This window comes from Sebastes fasciatus, chromosome 9 (assembly GCF_043250625.1).
Source record: "Sebastes fasciatus isolate fSebFas1 chromosome 9, fSebFas1.pri, whole genome shotgun sequence".
NCBI classification, from domain to species: Eukaryota; Metazoa; Chordata; class Actinopteri; order Perciformes; family Sebastidae; genus Sebastes; species Sebastes fasciatus.
Genome location: NC_133803.1, coordinates 18,469,534 through 18,488,059, shown reverse-complemented (window position 1 = coordinate 18,488,059; position 18,526 = coordinate 18,469,534). Strand labels below are relative to the sequence as shown.

General features: G+C 39.1%; 1 protein-coding gene across 1 annotated transcript; it reads right to left on the bottom strand.

Moving 5' to 3' along the window:
* Positions 1-1,835: 1,835 nt before the first annotated feature.
* Positions 1,836-14,113, bottom strand: bmp5 (bone morphogenetic protein 5). Its single transcript, XM_074646394.1, has 7 exons — positions 12,879-14,113; positions 9,551-9,743; positions 5,117-5,265; positions 4,573-4,770; positions 4,053-4,129; positions 3,823-3,933; positions 1,836-3,676 (listed from the first exon to the last, which is right to left on the bottom strand). Exons 1-7 carry the CDS (start codon positions 13,384-13,386, stop codon positions 3,527-3,529), a joined length of 1,386 nt encoding a protein of 461 aa, XP_074502495.1. The 5' UTR covers positions 13,387-14,113; the 3' UTR covers positions 1,836-3,526.
* Positions 14,114-18,526: the final 4,413 nt, after the last annotated feature.

Genomic DNA, 18,526 nt, shown 5'->3' with positions numbered 1-18,526 from the left:
GACTATTTAATATGCATGACTGAGGCATCACTTCACTAAGAGCGCTTTAATCATTATTGGAAAAATATAACAGATCACAAAACCTTCCTCTGTGATTTTAATCCGTGAGGACATCGCTGAGATGCCGGTGGTCTAACAAAATCAGCGGCGTGTTCCATCGGCTTTTTGTTTTGCAGTATTTGTCAACATATTTCCAGCTTGTGATGGTTTAGATTACAAAAAGTGACCTGAATCATCGAGCATTTGCGACTTTTGACAGCCAGCCAGCTCCGGCCTGCTAAGAGCTTCAAGATGATCTCTTCTCACTAAATATATCACATTTTGCTGAACAAAAGAACATGTTCTTAACAGCCGCTTCACGTGGTCATGTCTGTTTTCTCGATCAGGTTGAGAGAGAATAAACATGTTTGTGGTAGAAAAAGAATCTTAATATCAGCACTGGAAACACAACTGAGAATATGTGAAGCCAACACTATGTTGTAAGCTTTATACTATTAGCCTGAGAGCATGATTCATGAATAATTCTCAAGAAAGCCTTCATGAAAAGTAGACTACGATGGGTTGTGACCTTTTCCAGCATGTTTCAGAAGTGGAAGTGCTGATCTGATGAATGTCAAGGCACCTCTGACTCACTGCCCCCTGTTTGTGACCACGGGGGTCTCAGAGGAGAAGGGGCCACTATATTAATCTGCTCCTGAGTATGGCAATTGTTACCCTTTCCTTTCATGTGGTCAGGAGGTTGCCGTCGAGAGGGCTGTGTGTAGTTTCGGAGAACTCAAATAGGAGCTCATTCATAGCAGCTCCTGCGTAACAGAAAAGGAAGAAATGTGGCTGAATTGGAAAGAATCCACGATATTAAACAGTAGATGGGATTGTGAAGTGCTAGGAGTAATCATGCCAGGCAACAGGCCGCAGGAATGCAAATCACCCCTCAAGCCAAGAGTTAAGTTAGCAGGTGGCCTCCTCTATTCACTGAATGTCAACACTCCTTTTAGACGGAGCCCGCATAACATCTGGGCAGGCCGGCCACTGCTTTTAATTAAGTGAAATACAGTCACTCAATGTTCTGCCATGTCAGAGAAAAAAAATGTTATAGAAGTGGGAGGGTAGGGGGGGAGAAAAAGTGCAACAGTACATATCCTGTGTTCAGCGAAGGTCAACACAGTTGTGTAAATAAATATTAATCCTTAACCTAATCCCTAGATTTCCAAGACCACTGAAAATCCCTGCGTAACCAGAGTATTTCTCTGGAAATAGCACGTTTGCTCACACTTTTTCTGGAAATTCTTCTTATCCTGAATGAGGAGAAAATGCTCGATCACTTTAGTTTACGGTCTCCACTTTGTTTCCAGGGGTGAATCTTAGTTTCTGAGCAGATGGCAACACATTAGTGTACAGAGGTGTGCCATACATGTCAAGTAAATCGTGTGATGGATGGTATCTTTCCCCATAATCAGGAAGAGATTGCTTACAAAAATGATATACCTTTCTTTGCTGGCAGTCTCATGATAATCACCCGTCTAGGTCACAGCACCGCTCGCACTCTACCACCAGCATTACCACTACTCAAGAGCATGTCAACAGGCTCCGTGGGTGGACCCCTAGTTTATATACTACTTGTCAAACATTTATAAATCTGAGACGGTAGTCCGGCAACAGTGTGTAAAACATCCGCAGAAATATAAAAGGACAACTTGAATTTGAAAAGGCTGGAGGACTTGCAGCTGGAGGAGGAGGACAAAGGCTCCAAGATGAAATGCATTTCTGCATATAGTTTAGGGTGATTAATGGAGCAAGAAAAAGCTGCGAGGTCAAGTAAAGGCAACACAAAAGATGAGTTTTCAAGTGGTACATTTATTAAAATACACAACACTCTACATTGAGATATACTTTCCCCAAACATAAGATAGAATTAGTGTGGAGCAAAGATGTTTGCAGAGGAATGAGGAAAACCGTGTTTATGGAAGAGATTTACATAAACATAGTTTTAAAAAAAATGACATAATTTGTAAAGCATTCGTAAGCGAACACTCAACATTATAGGAGTTTCATTCCAGACTGACATAATCCCCTTCTGTGAACACACTCTCCTATGAAAAACAAAAAAAAAGCTGGCGTGGAAAAGGTGAAACCATATCAGTGCTGAAAGACAGTGGCAGCTTGAAAATAGCTTTGGGCAGTTTGGTTTACATTAGAGAGAACGCTCACTTTTTTTTTCTCCCCAGTGATCCAATTTGATTTACATTATTTCCAACAGCCTGTTGAAGTTGTGATATTACCGCTAATGGCATCACCTTGCGGTTTCCTTTGCCTGTCAGATTAACTTGTGATGCTACGTTATTCTGTATGTATCAGTCATTCATAATTGTGGGTCCATAATGGAGACAAACTATAGAATGTATATATAGATGGACGACGCATCTTCAGTTCCTCCCACTGTACAAAAGTGAAGCCAAAATATCCATCTTGAGATTTGATGTCATTTGGACCCAGAGTCTGTGTAGTAGTGATCGAGGGGCTGGAGCTGTGGTATCAAGGTCCCGCCCACACACCCGCGTGAGCCAATCAGCCGAGCACGGCCGCAGCTTGTTAGCATGAGCTGATACGTTAACACCGCGGTAGCTGTTTCGCTAGAAAGACACAACAACTAACCGTAATATCTCTATAACTACATTTATGATCAAATTGACACATGTTCTATTACAGACTCCTGACGGTTATGGAAAGTTAAAGTTACATCTCCTCTCTCGTTTTCTACTTCTTGCCTCAGAGCAGCTGTCAATCATGACGTCTCACCCCCTTTTTATAGCATCAAATAACTAATTAAAACCAAACTTATCAGAAAAATCAACACTTTAACATAAATTAGCGTGATAAGAACTACCTAAAATGACAGAAGCCATCTTTAGGAAAAATATATTTTAAGTGTACTTTGACTTTCTAGTTTGGCCCATGTCCCATCCGCTAACATGGAGGCGGCGGGATTTATGAGGCGGCGGGATTTATGACCTACCAGGGGGTGATCTAGATATTTTGGCTTCACTTTTGGGGAGCTGTCATGTCGTCCATCTTTATATACAGTGTATGAGACAAACTAAGAGACACAAATTAGCGTTGAACAAAAACACATCATATATTGACATCCATGTATAATTCCAGCTCAGTGAGCATTTGTAGCACAAGCGTATTTTTAAAGGGGAAAAACAAGCAGAAGGGGAAGCGATCTTATGCATCATGATGACTCCAGTGAATAGTTAACTCATAAAAGTTATCATACAGACGTAACTAAGAGGGAGTATATGCCAACGGACACAAAAGTTAACTGATAACTGACATAAAGTAAAATCATTTTGTCCTAATCATTTAAATATCACAATATTCAGTGCTATTTTATATAAAAAAGAAGAAAATAAATTAGGTAATAAAACTTTATATACATAATACTGTACATCACATCACACCTGCAGCAGATGTGTTTTCCAGCGGTTCCCATACCAGATAGCATAAATTAAAGTTAGCCCGGCCACTAATGGCAACCACATGACCTAACTACCATATTTCTATATTTCTTGAGGATAACGTTAGAGCTGTCATCAAAGTAAAGCACTGATATTGCGTTGAGCTTGGTCGGGGCGCAGCATGGCTTTGGCACATTGTCAGGAAACATTAAGTGGACCTATAAATGAGAGCATGAAGTAGGTTTAAAAGAGGTGCAACAGCAGTGAGTTTCAAATGAATTATACCTGCTGAGAACATTATTGTAGCTCATAACACGACTTTTATTGCAATTCACATCTGCATTGCACTCTAAAGAATACTTACCAGGGTTTGTACAATTGCGTGATTTGTTGCATTCATGTGTGCGTTGAGTGGAAAAGAGCATTCGCCATCACAGTAAAAAGCAGCATAGCCCTCAGGTGCAATGATCCAATCCTTGACAAAAAAAAAAGAGCTTCCTTTATGACATAATTTAAAAAAAGTATTGTTCATTGTGTTGCCACCATTTGTTAGTGTTATAAATGTTTTTTTATTATGAAATAATTTTGTCTTACCTGCCAGCCCAAATCTCGAAAACTGACGTAAAGTTCGTGCTTCTTGCAGGCTTGCTTCTGTTCGCTTGTGTTGTAATCTGAAAAAATAAAAAAAGGTTATTAATCATAACAGAAAGTACTGAATAATTATATATTTTTGTTTGCTTACTGTAGGAAGGTTAGCACAACAGTGGCTCAATGCACTAGAAATACATATATGCAGTCCATAAATACAGACTTTTGGAAGGACACAAGATCATCCTACATTAAGGCTCTGTTAATTACTTAATTATTGTGATAAATGTTATACTATTAAAAAACAATTGATGTTTCATTAAATTTGGAGTTACAGGTGTTTTCTTTACCACACATTTTAGAGATATCTTGCTGCTGGAAATTAAGTTATTTAGTCTGACTAATGGATGGACAGGTCGTTAGCAGGGTTAAAGGATGTCATTAAAATGTATATAATTAAGAGATTGGATGTGAATAAGATTAAAGAAACCGTAGCATCTAAACTACATTATAAAAGTGTACATACCTCCAGTTTTTGGTGCCTTAGATGATTCTTGTTGGTTAGTAGATTTATTACGATTGTGGTTCTTTTTCTTCCCACCAGCAGCTCTGACAGAGCGAAGCAACACCCCACTGGCCTTGAAGAAAGCAACCAGGAAAGGCTGTTTGGACTGGGGCCCGTTCCTCCCAATTATTCCAGCAGATTTTATGTTGATACTGCGGCCTTTGACAAACCAGAAGGTAAATACAACATTCAAAAACAAACCTTAAAAAAAATGTGATTATGTATAATTTTAGGACCGCTTTCAAGGTCCAGTATCTTTACAAATACTAGGTCAAGCCATTGATCTGTTTTGTGGATTTATGCCCCTTTTATTGGTGGCAAATAATCAAATAATCCACAGATTGTCAAATACACAAATCCCATTTATCCTGAAGTCAATTAAAATGTATCAAATGCAGACATGTGGATTTGTCTTGAACTTCCTAAATTTCTTGACCTTTTCAAGAGTCCAAGAGTTACAAGTAAAAGAACAAATTCATAGGAAGAAAAACTGAACTTCACTTGCCATCTACAGTCTCCACAGAGAGCTGCAGGCCAAAGTTCTGCTGTGGGTTCATCACCCAGTGGTTACTGGTGGTCGTGATGTCAAACACTAGCCAGCCTCCGTCGGACGCCTGGACCTTTTTGGAGTCGAGCAAGAACGTTTCTGCATCGCTGAAGGTAAGAGAAAACAACGAAAAGACCATCAGTCAAAAGGATGCACAGTCAAACAGACAGTACATACATGCAAGCAGCAACTGCTATTACACAACAAAAACAAGACACGGTAAGTCTTCTCATTATTTCAAATATATCATAATCCATTGAAAACGTATTTAATTTTTAGTCTCGGTGGGTATGTTGGTTTTCAGGATTATTACTCCTGCGTTTCGGAGAGGTGCCAGTGAAATGAATGTGGTCAATTAACTGCTTCATTATAAACAATGTACAAAACCTCAGTGCCCGCAACAGCACGTTAAGCTCTAGAGCAAATACAAACTGTCTGTGCACCCTTAATGTTGCATAGCTTTAATGGGACACAAAAAGGGAACCATATGTTTCTTTGAGGGCATTTAAACCGGGTCCAAGAGGTCGTAACCAGTTAGACTGGAACAGACAAACGAGGTATCACTGACTGATCACAAATGGATGCTTTAGCCCAAACTCTGTAGCAGGAGCCAAACATCTGAGTGGCTTTAATTACAGTTTTATTGTAGTTTCTTCATGTCTTCATCCTTTCTTCTCTAAAAAGGCCTTCATTATTGAAAACCGGTGATTTGGTGTGTAAGAGTAATTTGGACATTTTTTGTGTGCCAGCTTTGTACTGGAGATAAAAAGAAAGCATTTGTTGAAGAAGTTGTGTCTTGTAATAAACTGCAGAGTTGTGTGGTACAACGCATGCCAAGATTTCAGCTATTTGATGGGCAAAACATTTCAGGAGTTATGAATCATGTATATCAGCCCTTGTGTATTTTTAACATAAGGCATCAATCAACCCGAAGTTGAAAAAAGCCCCTGCTTTGCAATTTGCATTGGATTGCTTTCAAGTGGCAGATCGGATAAGGCAGCGCCTGTTCAGTTTTTGTGGTTACATGGTGCCGGTTGGAGAGAACCAAGATTTCCCCCAATAGTTCAGGAATTATTCATGTGTTTATTACAGGTGTAATAAAACTCAAACCTCATGTGGAATTCCAGTCGTTATGAGTGACATACTGGTGAACTTCCTCTTTGAAATGTACGGTATTAAGCTCATATCCTGTGATAATTTAGTTTGTGTAGGTAAGAATTCACCACTCCCATAGCCATATCCAACAGGAAAATGCTTATCCTGCCCCGTCATCTGTGATTACTGGATGTACTGTTCCACAGAGAGTGAGTTAAAGCCAGTGGATACCAGGGACGGAGGTAACTTCTCTTTTTTTAGACAAGTCTGTCTCCTGCAAATTATGTTCATGTGCCACTATTCTCCATTAGCAATTTATGTTCAGTAGCCAAAGTTCAGTGGCAGTGCAGGACGTGGTGTGACGTTGATATAGTGGAGTGGGAGGAGGTCAGGGTGGTGCGTAGTTGTCTGACTTTAAAGGTACCATGTGGAGTTTTTGACCACTAGTACTGTAGATATATGAAGCAATATGTTTTTAAGAGATCCTTGTTTTGTTCCGTTTGTGTGCTCAAGGACGGTGGTTTCCCCGATCGACAGTTAGTGGCAATAAAGAACCAAAATATTTTGCAATCTGTCTACAACGGCAGTGAAGAAGAAAGCAAGCGAACATGCATGTACACACTGCAGGTTTTACATTCTAACAAAAATCGGCTCTGCAAAGGTTTTAAAAGAAAGGAAATGCAATCAACCTATTCATTAGACCTCAGCGATACACACAGTGTGTTTAGGTGACAAAGAGTGAATGTAAATATAACAAAAATAGCTTTAATATAGAGTTAATATAGAGTGCAACAGGAATGAGTCTTAAAACCCAGAAATGAATAACATTTTAGCACTTCCTGTTCCCTCGTCTGGAAGTCAGTGGGTTTTTTAAATGGGTTTTTGGTTAGATGCCTGACATAAGGTCTATGGTTAACACAAGCTGAAGAGATTTTAACGTTTTGTTCTACGATATAAAATATGTCAGTAAATACCCTACTCGTGAATTTTGAAGCTTTTATGTGTCTTAAAAAAGGCGGTTGCTCACAAGTGGCTAAATGACACTACTAAACGTCATCACGCCGACTCGCCCGCCTCTACTGCCTCGTTTATAACCTAACGTTAGCTTTTAACTTCTGGCGATTGCATTCACACTTCAAAAATCATAAAAGTGGTGTTTATTTGTGAAGATTATCTTGCTGAACAAAACGTGTGAGTGTCATAAATGTGTGTTTGCCACAGAGCTTAATTTCTGCAATAATCTAAAACCCAATGGAAAAATCCCATTGGCTTTTTGTCGAGGGAACCCAGGGCGACGATAACTTCCTGGTTGGCCTACAAAAAAAAATCATCCCTGTAACACTCTACACTAGTAGTGAGTAATAGTTTACTGTATTCAACATTTACTCCAACCTTTACGTAAGCCTAACAAAGTTATTTTTAAAGTACTGTTGACAGGAAGTGAGGAGAGAGGGTTCCTGGCTGTACTTGAACTGGGGACATTGCTATTGCTGTACATGGTCACTATCTTAAACCCTTAAGATGCCCCAACAGAGGGGTTTTAATTTGCTACTTCAACCCACTAATTAACTGCTAAGTTAACTACTACTTAAAGAGGACCTATTATGCTCTTGTGCTTTTTCCCTTTCCTTTAGTGTGTTATATAGTTTTTAGTGCATGTAAAAATGTTCTGCAAAGTTACAAAGCCCAAAATCCACGTCAAAGGGAGTTACTCTCCCCCACAGAAACACTGCTCCTGAACTGCCTGAAACACCTTGTTGAAGTCCCGCCTTTTCTTCTGTAACGTAGTGATGTCACCGAGTGACACATTTGCATAAACCCTGCCTAGCAGCTAGTTTGGCACGCCCTCAAACAAAGCCAGTTAAGAGCGGAGCTGGAGCAGAGTCTGAAGAGTTTGGTTCGGTTGACCAATCACAACAGTGGGCCAGCTGACCAATCAGAGTAGACTGGGCTTTTCGGGCTCAAACAGAGTGTTTCAGACAGAGGGTGAAAAGAGGTGCTGCAGCACAGCCGGTATGAGAAAAGTAAAGTGTTTTTTGAACAATAAATCATGCAAACATGTTCTAGTAGAAACCCAGAATACAAAAATGCACCTGAAAATGAGCATAATATGTCCTCTTTAAGTTGGTGTACAAGTGGATTTTGTAGAAATAACAATCTGAAAACCATTGGCAGTTATCAATTTCTGTAGAAAAACATGAAATAATGAGTGTGGCTTACAAAGTAATGATACTCATATAATATAATTTCATTGTGGCTTTCTAACTTGAGGAAAAACTTGAGCAAACCCCATACTACCAATATTGTTTCTAGGATTTCTTGCACTGGGAAATAATTGTTCTCCTTTGTGAGCACTAACTAAAACACACTACTCCCCATGAAAATGTGTGTGAAAACTTAGACTGAGCAGTCTTCCCCTTTAAGATGGCAAAGTCCATTGACTTGGCCCTTTTCAAAGCCCAGGAGGGCCATATCTCCCCTTCAATCACCCACACACATTTTTGGCAAGCGAATGTGGGCCCACTTTTAAGTACACCCTTGTGTATTCAGCTATGTCATGGTTTAAACTTCCGGCATATTGTTAAGACAGGCAGGTGGTGGGCATAACAGTGACCACGGGAGCACGGGAGCACCCGAGGGAGCCCCTTCCCCCCCTATTGTGGGCCCTCATGGTTTCATCTGGGACGCGGCCAGCTTGGCAGGCAACACAAGACGAGTGATAACTGATGGACCTTCCAAGCTTCATAAGTGGCCAACTTGCTAATGGACTCCTCTTTATCCGAGAACTATATTTGTAAGGCAGACATGGTGCGAATGAAGGAGAGCAGAGTTGGAGATAGAAGGGCGTTCTGTGCGAGTGGAAAGTTTTAACTGTGCAAGACAATAGCTGTTGGACTGTTTGCCTTTTTTAACTGTGAAATAAGATTAACTGTATGGGGTAAAAGTACTCATCGGGCCCGTTAGAGTGTAACTAGACTCAAATTTCTGATTAGAAAGCAGGATTTTAATGTTTTGGTAGAGCTAATTTTTAACTATTTTACATGTTGTTGGTAGTTTAATATATAAAAATCATAATTTTTTTGGAAGCTGGTCATATGTTTTGTATGTTAAATACTACTTCTATCTTTTGTAAAAAAAAAATACAATCTTTGTATCAGAAATTGTTTGGTGTACAAGTATAAAGTAGCAGAAAAATTGAAATACTCATGTAAATTGTACTTAGGTACAGTACTTGAGTAAGTCTACGTAGTTCCACCACTGCCTTTAATGTTTGGTTTTGGTGGATTAGGTACTTACTTGTTTTGATATTCCTTGATGACTTGATATATGGAAACCTTCAGAGTGACATTGTCGTAGCGGGCGTGACTGCGGTCCTTATAGATTCGAAACTCTGCCGCAGTCACCGCCTCTCCGTCCGGGATCTGAGTCAGATCAAAACGGAACTCCTTGTAGTGTCTTCGTTGGTGTGAAAAATCTTTATCTTTCTCCACTGGGAAAGAAAATATTTCATGATGAATTTCATTTATACTGGCAGCAAAGCTCACACTGATCAAGAAATATGACTTCAACTCCTGAACCGCTGCGTGCGTTGCTCTTAAGAGAGAAAATACGCCAGCATTAACGCACAGAAAAAGAGTAATTTATCACATCTTCTTTTACATTCCAGGTCCAATCCAAACATTTTGACTACCAACAAAAGCACTTTCCAGTTCATTAAATCAGTCAACTGAATACAGGTAGCAGTTCCCAGACAGGCCCTCTACTGTGTGCCTAACTGCATTCTCTGGCCATGATGAATGGGCTGTCAGTTAAGAAAAACAGGCTGATTTCAATTAAAGACACTTTCGTCTGCTCCTCATGTGAGAGAAAAGACCAGACAGGATTCTTCAACGTCATGTGAGCATCTACTCTGACCTCATTTCTGACCTCATGCTGACCTCCTGTAGGTTTCATACAATGTGCTAAGAGTGTTTAATGACCCTTGACCTGTAAAACTAAATAGTTCTAATATAATGAGTAACATAGGATATCTTTTTCGGACATTTTTGAAACTTTAAAAACTTATAGCATGATTATTTTATGTTTTGCTGCTTGGAGATACATATCAGATAAGTGCAGCTTGAATTTTTGAAGTTTTTCTAGATAAAATAAAGCTGCTCAATGACTTTAATAATCAACATGCTGACAAAAGATGCTTTGATGCTACTAAAGTAACCGCTAACCGTCTCACACCCCTGCCTAGTAGCAGAAAAGTGGCATGTGGCTGAGGTCAGTGTATTTTCTGACACCCGTAGTGATATCATGCAGTGCATTTCCCTGATGTTTTATCGAGAGAGAACGCCTGCGGTTACTTAGCACAAACAGGTCAGAGGTCAGGGCTGACTTTTACCCACTGAGCGTGTTCCATTATATTAGCCACAGGCAGTAATCTGAAGCAGAGGTGCCACTGAGGGCATTTAACTCTAAAATGAAGATCAAATAATAATGACTTCACTCTCTGGTAAGGTGGAGCCGCATGCATTCTCGATGTGTCGCACATTAATTGGTTTCAGCTTGGATCTCCCAGCAGTATTCATATTTTTTAATAACACATTTCATCTTCACTCCTCTCGCTGACTTCTTATTTATACACTGAAAAGTTCAAATGGGCATATTAAACTGCGTGAAATGCCACATAGACGTTTCTAAAACAGTTGAGGTCAGTAGCTATATTTGAGTGTACTGTAATAAAGACAGAGCCCCATTGAACACTTCACTGACAGTCCCCAGAACGAGAGCAGAGCTTTCAAGGCTGACAGTGTACATGCCCTGCTATAGTGGTAAGTGGAAACAGATGGGCACAGGCCAAGGTGAGGGATTATACTTCCAAGCAACTCTTTACAAATTCACTTTTTACATGTTTTTGCTCTATATATTAAGAAAAGAAAATCTGTAACATCACAATACCAACATTATCTAAAGATTTTTTTTTTTTTTATCTTTAGTTTATTCTGCAAGTTGTGTCATATTTCATTTTTGAGAAACTCTCCATGTGGCATGCTTAATATTTGAACTTATTAAAGAACAATAAATGCTATACAAATATGAAGAATAGAGCTACTGCCTGGCTTTCTCTTAAGGACAGAACCTCAAGAATTAAAAGGCATCAGTCAATATCACTCCCCTTTTAACAACAGGAAATAATTTAGACCAATTTTCTCAAGGTCAGACAGTCATCTGATAAGGCTCTCTGAACTGCTGGGTTAAGGGTCGCTGCTACTGAACAAACACAATCATTATACAGATCGGCTGCTTTTTTAATGGAAAGCAGCACAAATTGGTAAAAGGTCAAAATGTTGGGCCTAATTCCGTTAAATACTGAATATTTCACACAAGACTAAAGCAACTGAGCTGACTGATATCTGAAACATATTCACATTTAGATTTAGATTTAAAAGTAAAAAAAACAAAAAGAAAACAGCCTATAAGGAGTGAAAGGAAGTCAACAACTTTACTTAGATGACCAGCACATTTGTTTTTTTAATTATTTTTAGTATTATTATTTCATATTTATAAAATAAAATTTAAAAGCGGTTTAATAGGACAAAACAGCTGAGATAATTGAACAAAATGTGTTTAGTTATTTTGGCAAAATTAATTAACTGCATGTTCTGATAGCAACACAGCAGACACACTAAGAAATATCTTAATTAATTAATTCATTAAACCTCACCACATCAGATCTGCTCCCTCTATGGATTCTAAAGGCCCACCTAAATTGTGATTACTAATTGGCCTTTTATATTAATTTTATAATGCTCATTATAACAGTCTTTTACTCATGGATGTTATCTTGGTCTCTGTCTGTGGATGTGTGTGATTTTGTTGTCTGCTCTGTTGACCTGTTTTTATTCTGCCTGTGTGTCTGTAAAGCACTTTGGTCAGCTCATGTTGTCTTAATTGATCAAATGCTGCACTGTTTTTATTATCCTTTTAATTTTTTTCTTTTAACTTATACTTTTATATTCTTTAATTCGTTTTTATCTTATGCACTTTGTGCTCTTTTATCTTGCTTTTATATATGTAAAGCAGTTTGAATTGCCTTTGTGTATGAAATGTGCTATATAAATAAACTTGCCTTGCCTTAAATGTGCCAAAGTAATAAATTAGACCTAACTTTTGGAATACATGGATGAAGGCTTTTAATGCTGCAGTATTTTAGTTCCTTGTCTACACTGGATTGGACAAAAATTGCACAAAATATTAGGCTTTTCATCACTTAAGGTAAAATCCTTATTATAGCTTATGTATTTTCTTTTACAGTGGAGGGAATTAAGATAAATGGGAGTTGGAGATGGGAGTTTATGCTGCAGTATTTTAGTTTCTTGTCTACACTGGAATTTAACAAAAATTTGCACTTATTGTACAAAATATTAGGCTTCTCATCACTAAAGGTAAAATCCTTATTATAGCTTATGTATTTTCTTTACAGTGGAGGGAATTAAGATAAATGTGAGTTGGAGATGGGGAGTTTTTAAAACTGTCAAATCTCTTCAAATAACATAGAAACCATGGCCTGCTTTCTAAATTTCGATTAATATTGATTTAAGGTGAGAAATGAACCCTACTTTTTAATGCCACTTACCTAAATTGACAAAACTCATCACCATGTCTGCATCATTGAGGAAGTTGGTGTCGTGCACCGTGGTGAGCGCAGGACTGTGGCCCAGCAGAGGAGCTGCTCGGTACGGCTGAGCCACTCGGGAGTACCCGGTGGCATGCTGCTGCTGGGTTGGGCTGTAGTACCCTTTCCTGGAGTGCCCTTGAGCCTTGACACTGAAGCTCTTCTGCTGCTGCTGCTGCACCATCACCTCCACCTCCACCTCCTCCTCCTCCACGGCCATGGCGTTGTACAGGTCGAGCATGAAGAGCGGTGCAGAGGACGCCTGCTTGCCGGGAGAGAAGGGCCTGGGTCGGTGCGGCAGGCCCAGGATGGAGAGGATCTCTCTCTGGATCTCCCTGCGCTCGTGGTTGCGCAGCCTCCTGTAGATGAAGCTGGAGTGCACGTGGTTGTCACTTAAGCCGCAGCGAGCGCACGAGAGAACGCTCAGGCAGCTCCACGCGAGTCCGAGTAGTAGCGCATGGTACTTCATCTTGGACAAGTTTGGTGAAGTTGAACTTTTACATCGCACTCTTGTGCGAGAGAGAAATAAGTTATATATCTCTGGGAATCATAGACTTCCCATATTAGCCACCGCAACTTTCACGGTGGTAAAACTACAGATGAAGGTATCAGCTTGCAAGAAAAAAGTAGTGCGCTCCTCTCCTCTCTCCAGCAAGTTTTGCGCGCTTCCTTCCTTCCAGCAGTATTTGCTCCTCCAGGGTCCATCCAAAGCTCTCTGCCACACCAAGTATTTATGGAGCTGTGTGATCCCTCACCTTTTACTCCTCTTGTGATGCAGGAACACGGAGAGGTACGCCCATTACGCAGAGAGGGATAACCCGGAGAGTTTCCAGTGTGGATGAAAATGTGTGAACACAGAGAGAGAGAGGAGGTCGACTCATGCTCCCACTCCTTTTTTCTTCTTTTTTTTTCTCTCCTCCCTTGAGTGTCCAAAGCACTTAAAGGTCCCATATTATAAAAAAGTGAGATTTTCATGTTTTTTTATAATAAAGCAGGCTTAAATCCTAATTTAAATACTGTGAAAGTATCGAAACACTCAATCCACAGGGAAATACACACAGCCTGTATTCAGAAACTCTGCATTTGAAACAAGCTGTCAGTATTTCTGCCCATTCGTGATGTCACAAATATACAATATTTAGACCCTTGACACAATTTTAAATGTAAACATTCTACATGTGTCCCAGTTTATTCCTGGTTGCAGTCAATGCCTATAGAAAGGAGGCTGGGTCACGCGTCGGGGGTATAACACATGCGTAGTAAAATCTCATCTGCACTCGCCGAAATTGAGCCAATTGCAACGCACGACCGCAGCTTCAGTTACACTGCGCATGTGTCATACCCCATACCCCAAGACCCATGTCCGCCCGTGACCCAGCCTCCTTTCCATTGGCCTTGGTTGCAGTGTATGTGAATGTCATTCGCTGACAGGAAGTACACATGGACCCAAGCTGTTGCATAGCAACACAATTCTGTTGCAATTCTGTCAAAATGCGCTAAAACGGAGCGTTTCAGACAGAGGATAAATACAGGTATATTCAGGCCGACAGTATGAGGAAAATAAAGTTTTTTTTTAACATTACAGCATGTAAACATATTCTTGTAGAAACACAAAATACAAGTATGAACCTGAAAATGAGCATGATATGGGACCTTTAAATTGTTATTTCTGAAGTCTGTCACACATAAACACACACACACACACACACACACACCACCTACAGAAGCTTTGTAGTTGCACTCCCCAAGTATCCAAGTTTCCTATAGTGCTGTGTGCTTAGAGGAGGACCCAGGTGATTATCCTTTTTGTTTGTTTGTTCCACACTTCATCCTATATGATGCTGCAGTAAAAATGGCAACGCTCACACCAAACACAGAAAAAGTAAAAAAAAAAAAAAAAATCCAGAAAGATGAGATCAATAATTTGTTGAATAAACCTGAAACATAAAGCCCAATGCACAGACCAAACTAAGTTCACAAATCATTAAGATGTTTTAATTCTAGTAAAAAAAAAAGAAGAAAGTCATACAAAAGTCACCTTAACACACCTCTCCCTTGAGAGAGAGAGTTTTTTGAGGCTATAGTTGCCCTCCTGAGTCCATCCCACCACACTCAACTTTTTGTTTTTGCATCCACCTCTAGTGGCAGCAATAAAACTACTCCAGCCCTGCAGTCCTCATGATGAATGTGGCGGCTCGGTGAGTGTAAAATGAGACACTTGAAATTCGAGAGGCCGTCTTTAACGAGTGAGAGAATAATGACAGAGGCTTTTAATCACCTCGACTTATTGAAGTCCACGTGTTTATGGGAGAGAGGACTCTCATGCTGCATTCACCACCACCAACAACAACAACAAGGATCCTGTTTTCATACTACTGTATATAGGCTTAAATATGATCCACTGGTGTGCTATGAAATATTATTTTATTAAAGCTGAAGTAGATTCAAGATTCAAGCCCTTTATTGTCATTGTGTAGTACAATGAAATTAGATTGTGACAATCCCATAGATGCTAAAAAAGATAATACAATAAAAAAAGAGATAGTGCAATATAAATATATAAAAAAAATATATAAAAGATCATACAATATAAAATATAAAAATACAATATGTATATTGATGAGATGACAGTTTTGTCAGATTATTGCACAAAGTGTCCGTCAGATAATTATATAATTATTGCACAGCATCATAAGTAGGCGAGATTGGAGCAAATATGATTAAAAAAAAAGTTATTTTTTTATAAAACGGTCGCTATACTGTGACAGTAGTACATAAAACAGGTAACCTGAAAAAAAAAGCATGTGCCTCTGTGTCCTCCGGTGTTCCTAACGGCATCTGCAAGATTTCACAGACCGGAGGAAAACAAGCAGTAAGAGCTGATCTGAGGTCTGCTGTTCGATGAGAGCCGGCTGTCAAGCACTCACGAACTCCGACTCAAACGGTCAACCTAGGCAGCGCTGATCAAATATGAATCAATATGATGTTACGTTAATGCCTATTTCTCTCCTCAAATGTTTTCAGAATCATCTCGTAGTGCACGGTTTAGCTGTAAAATGAGAACGTTTGTGACGCGGCCGCCATTGTAAAAATCTGGTGAAGGAACGCCAAGTACCGGCCACATGACCGGAGCACAGCCAATAGGAACGCTCTCTCTCTGAAATGACCCGTGATTGGTCAAAGTCTCCCATCACGGGCTAGATTTTTTAAAGGTCTCATATCATGCTTATTTTCGGGATCATATTTGTATTTTGTGTTTCTAATAGAACACATTTACATGCTGTAACGTAAAAAAAAAACTTTATTTTCCTCATTCTGTCTGCCTGAATATACCTGTATTTACCGTTTGTCTGAAACGCTCCATTTTAGTGCATTTCAACGGAATTGCAACGGAATTGCGTTGCCAGGCAACAGTTTGGGTCCATGTTTACTTCCTGTCAGCTGATGTTATTTACATAGACTGCAACTGGAAATAAACTGGGACACATTTAGAATGTTTATGTTTAAAACCGTGTAATGGTCTATATATATATATATATTGTATATTTGTGACATCACAAATGGACATAAATCATAACGGCTTGTTTCAAACGCAGAATTTCTGAATAGGGGCTGTGTATTTCTCTGTATATTGAGCGTTTTGATAGTTTAACAGGATTGATATGGCACTTAAACCTGCTTTGTAATATAAAAGACATGAAAATCTCACTTTTTACAATATGGGACCTTTAAAGCCGGACAACAGAGCCATGAGGAGGTGCAGAAGTCTACTTATCTCTCAGAACACTTGAATTACAATATGCTGAAAGGTTATTATGGAGTTTTTGCCCAATGATGCCAAAAATATAGTGCCTTCTGCCACTTTAAATGCACCAGCAAACAAGTGGGCCTGCTTGTAATGTGCTGCACTTAGACGGATTATTCCCATATCATCTTAAAGGAACACATCAGGGAAGAGATAAATATAATACAAAGATTGATAAGAAAATTCGATATTATTGCATATATCTACAGTCTACAATGATTTCCATTTTCATAATTATAAAAAAAAAAATACCCCAAAGAGCTGTATATAGTATAGAAAGGTTACGTTAAATCGAAAAGCCTAGCTCCATTCTCAGAGGAGCATTAAGTAAACAGCATGTTGAAGTAAGTATGCTGGGATAATTAAAAACATAAATACTCTGAGGTTTCCATGTGATGGGTGGCTGCTGTCCAAAATGAAAAAAAGGAAGAGTCTCTCTTAGGTGAATAACTCCTGGACATGCTGGATGTTACCACATAGCGCCATCTAGTGTCCAAAGCATTTAAATTGTTATTTCTGAAGTCTGTCACACATAAAAAAACACACACACACACACACACACACACACCGCCGCCTACAGAAGCTTTGTAGTTGCACTTCCAAGTATCCAAGTTTCCTAGTGCTGTGTGCTTAGAGGAGGACCCAGGTGATTATCCTTGTTTTTTGTTCCACACTTCATCCTTTTTGAGGCTGCAGTAAAAATGGCAACGATCACACCAAACACCGAAAAAGTAAAAAAAAAAAAAATCCAGAAAGATGAGATCAATAATTTGATGAATAAACCTGAAACGTAAAGCCCAAAGCACAGACCAAACTAAGTTCACAAATCATTAAGATGTTTTAATTCTAGTAAAAAAAAAAGAAAGTCATACAAAAGTCACCTTAACACAAAATAATAAAATTACAAAAGCTGTTTAAGACTTGTCACGCGCTGAAATACACAGTTATGACTCTTTTATAAATAACAATAAAATACCTGCTACAGTAATGAAAGGTAAGCCTAAATGACAACACATTTCAAAGTAAAATCTCAGCATGTTCTTAGATGATGAAACATTTGGCTTCCTAATTGGAATATTGAACGGGTATTGTGATAGGAGGGAAAGTATTCATTTATCTTGGCTGATACACAATATTAGCTGTTTTCATTAAGAGTTAAGTGCTTAACAGTCAAGCTGAATGTTTTTGGAACACGGGCTTACAGCAGCTCAAAAACAGCTACAGGAAATCAGTCTTGTGCTGAAACATGCCAATTCACACATAATTTATGATGAAATAATTCACTGAACATGGAATTTATAGATCATAGAAGTTGAGTGTTTTTTTAACAGAAGATATAGCACACACATAATACATACAAGAGCTGTCAACGTTAACGCGATAATCACACGGAACGTTTCTAGTTTCATGATACCAGTTCCAACAATTTTCAAGATACTGGTATCATATGAAACTAGAAAACCTAAGGAATCCATTGGTTAAATAACGCAATGAATTTACGCAAAATTTTGGCGAGGAAAAATTGTCAGCCATTTTCAAAGGGGTCCCTTGACCTCTGACATTAAATATGTGAATGAAAATGGGTTTTATGGGTACCCACGAGTCTCCGCTTTACAGACATGCCCACTTTATGATAATCACATGCAGTTTGGGGCAAGTCATATTCAAGTCAGCACACTGACACACTGACAGCTGTTGTTGCCTGTTGGGCTTGAGTTTGCCATGTTGTGATTTGAGCATATTTTTCATACTAAATGCAGTACCTGTGAGGGTTTCTGGACAAATTTTGTTATTGTTTTGTGTT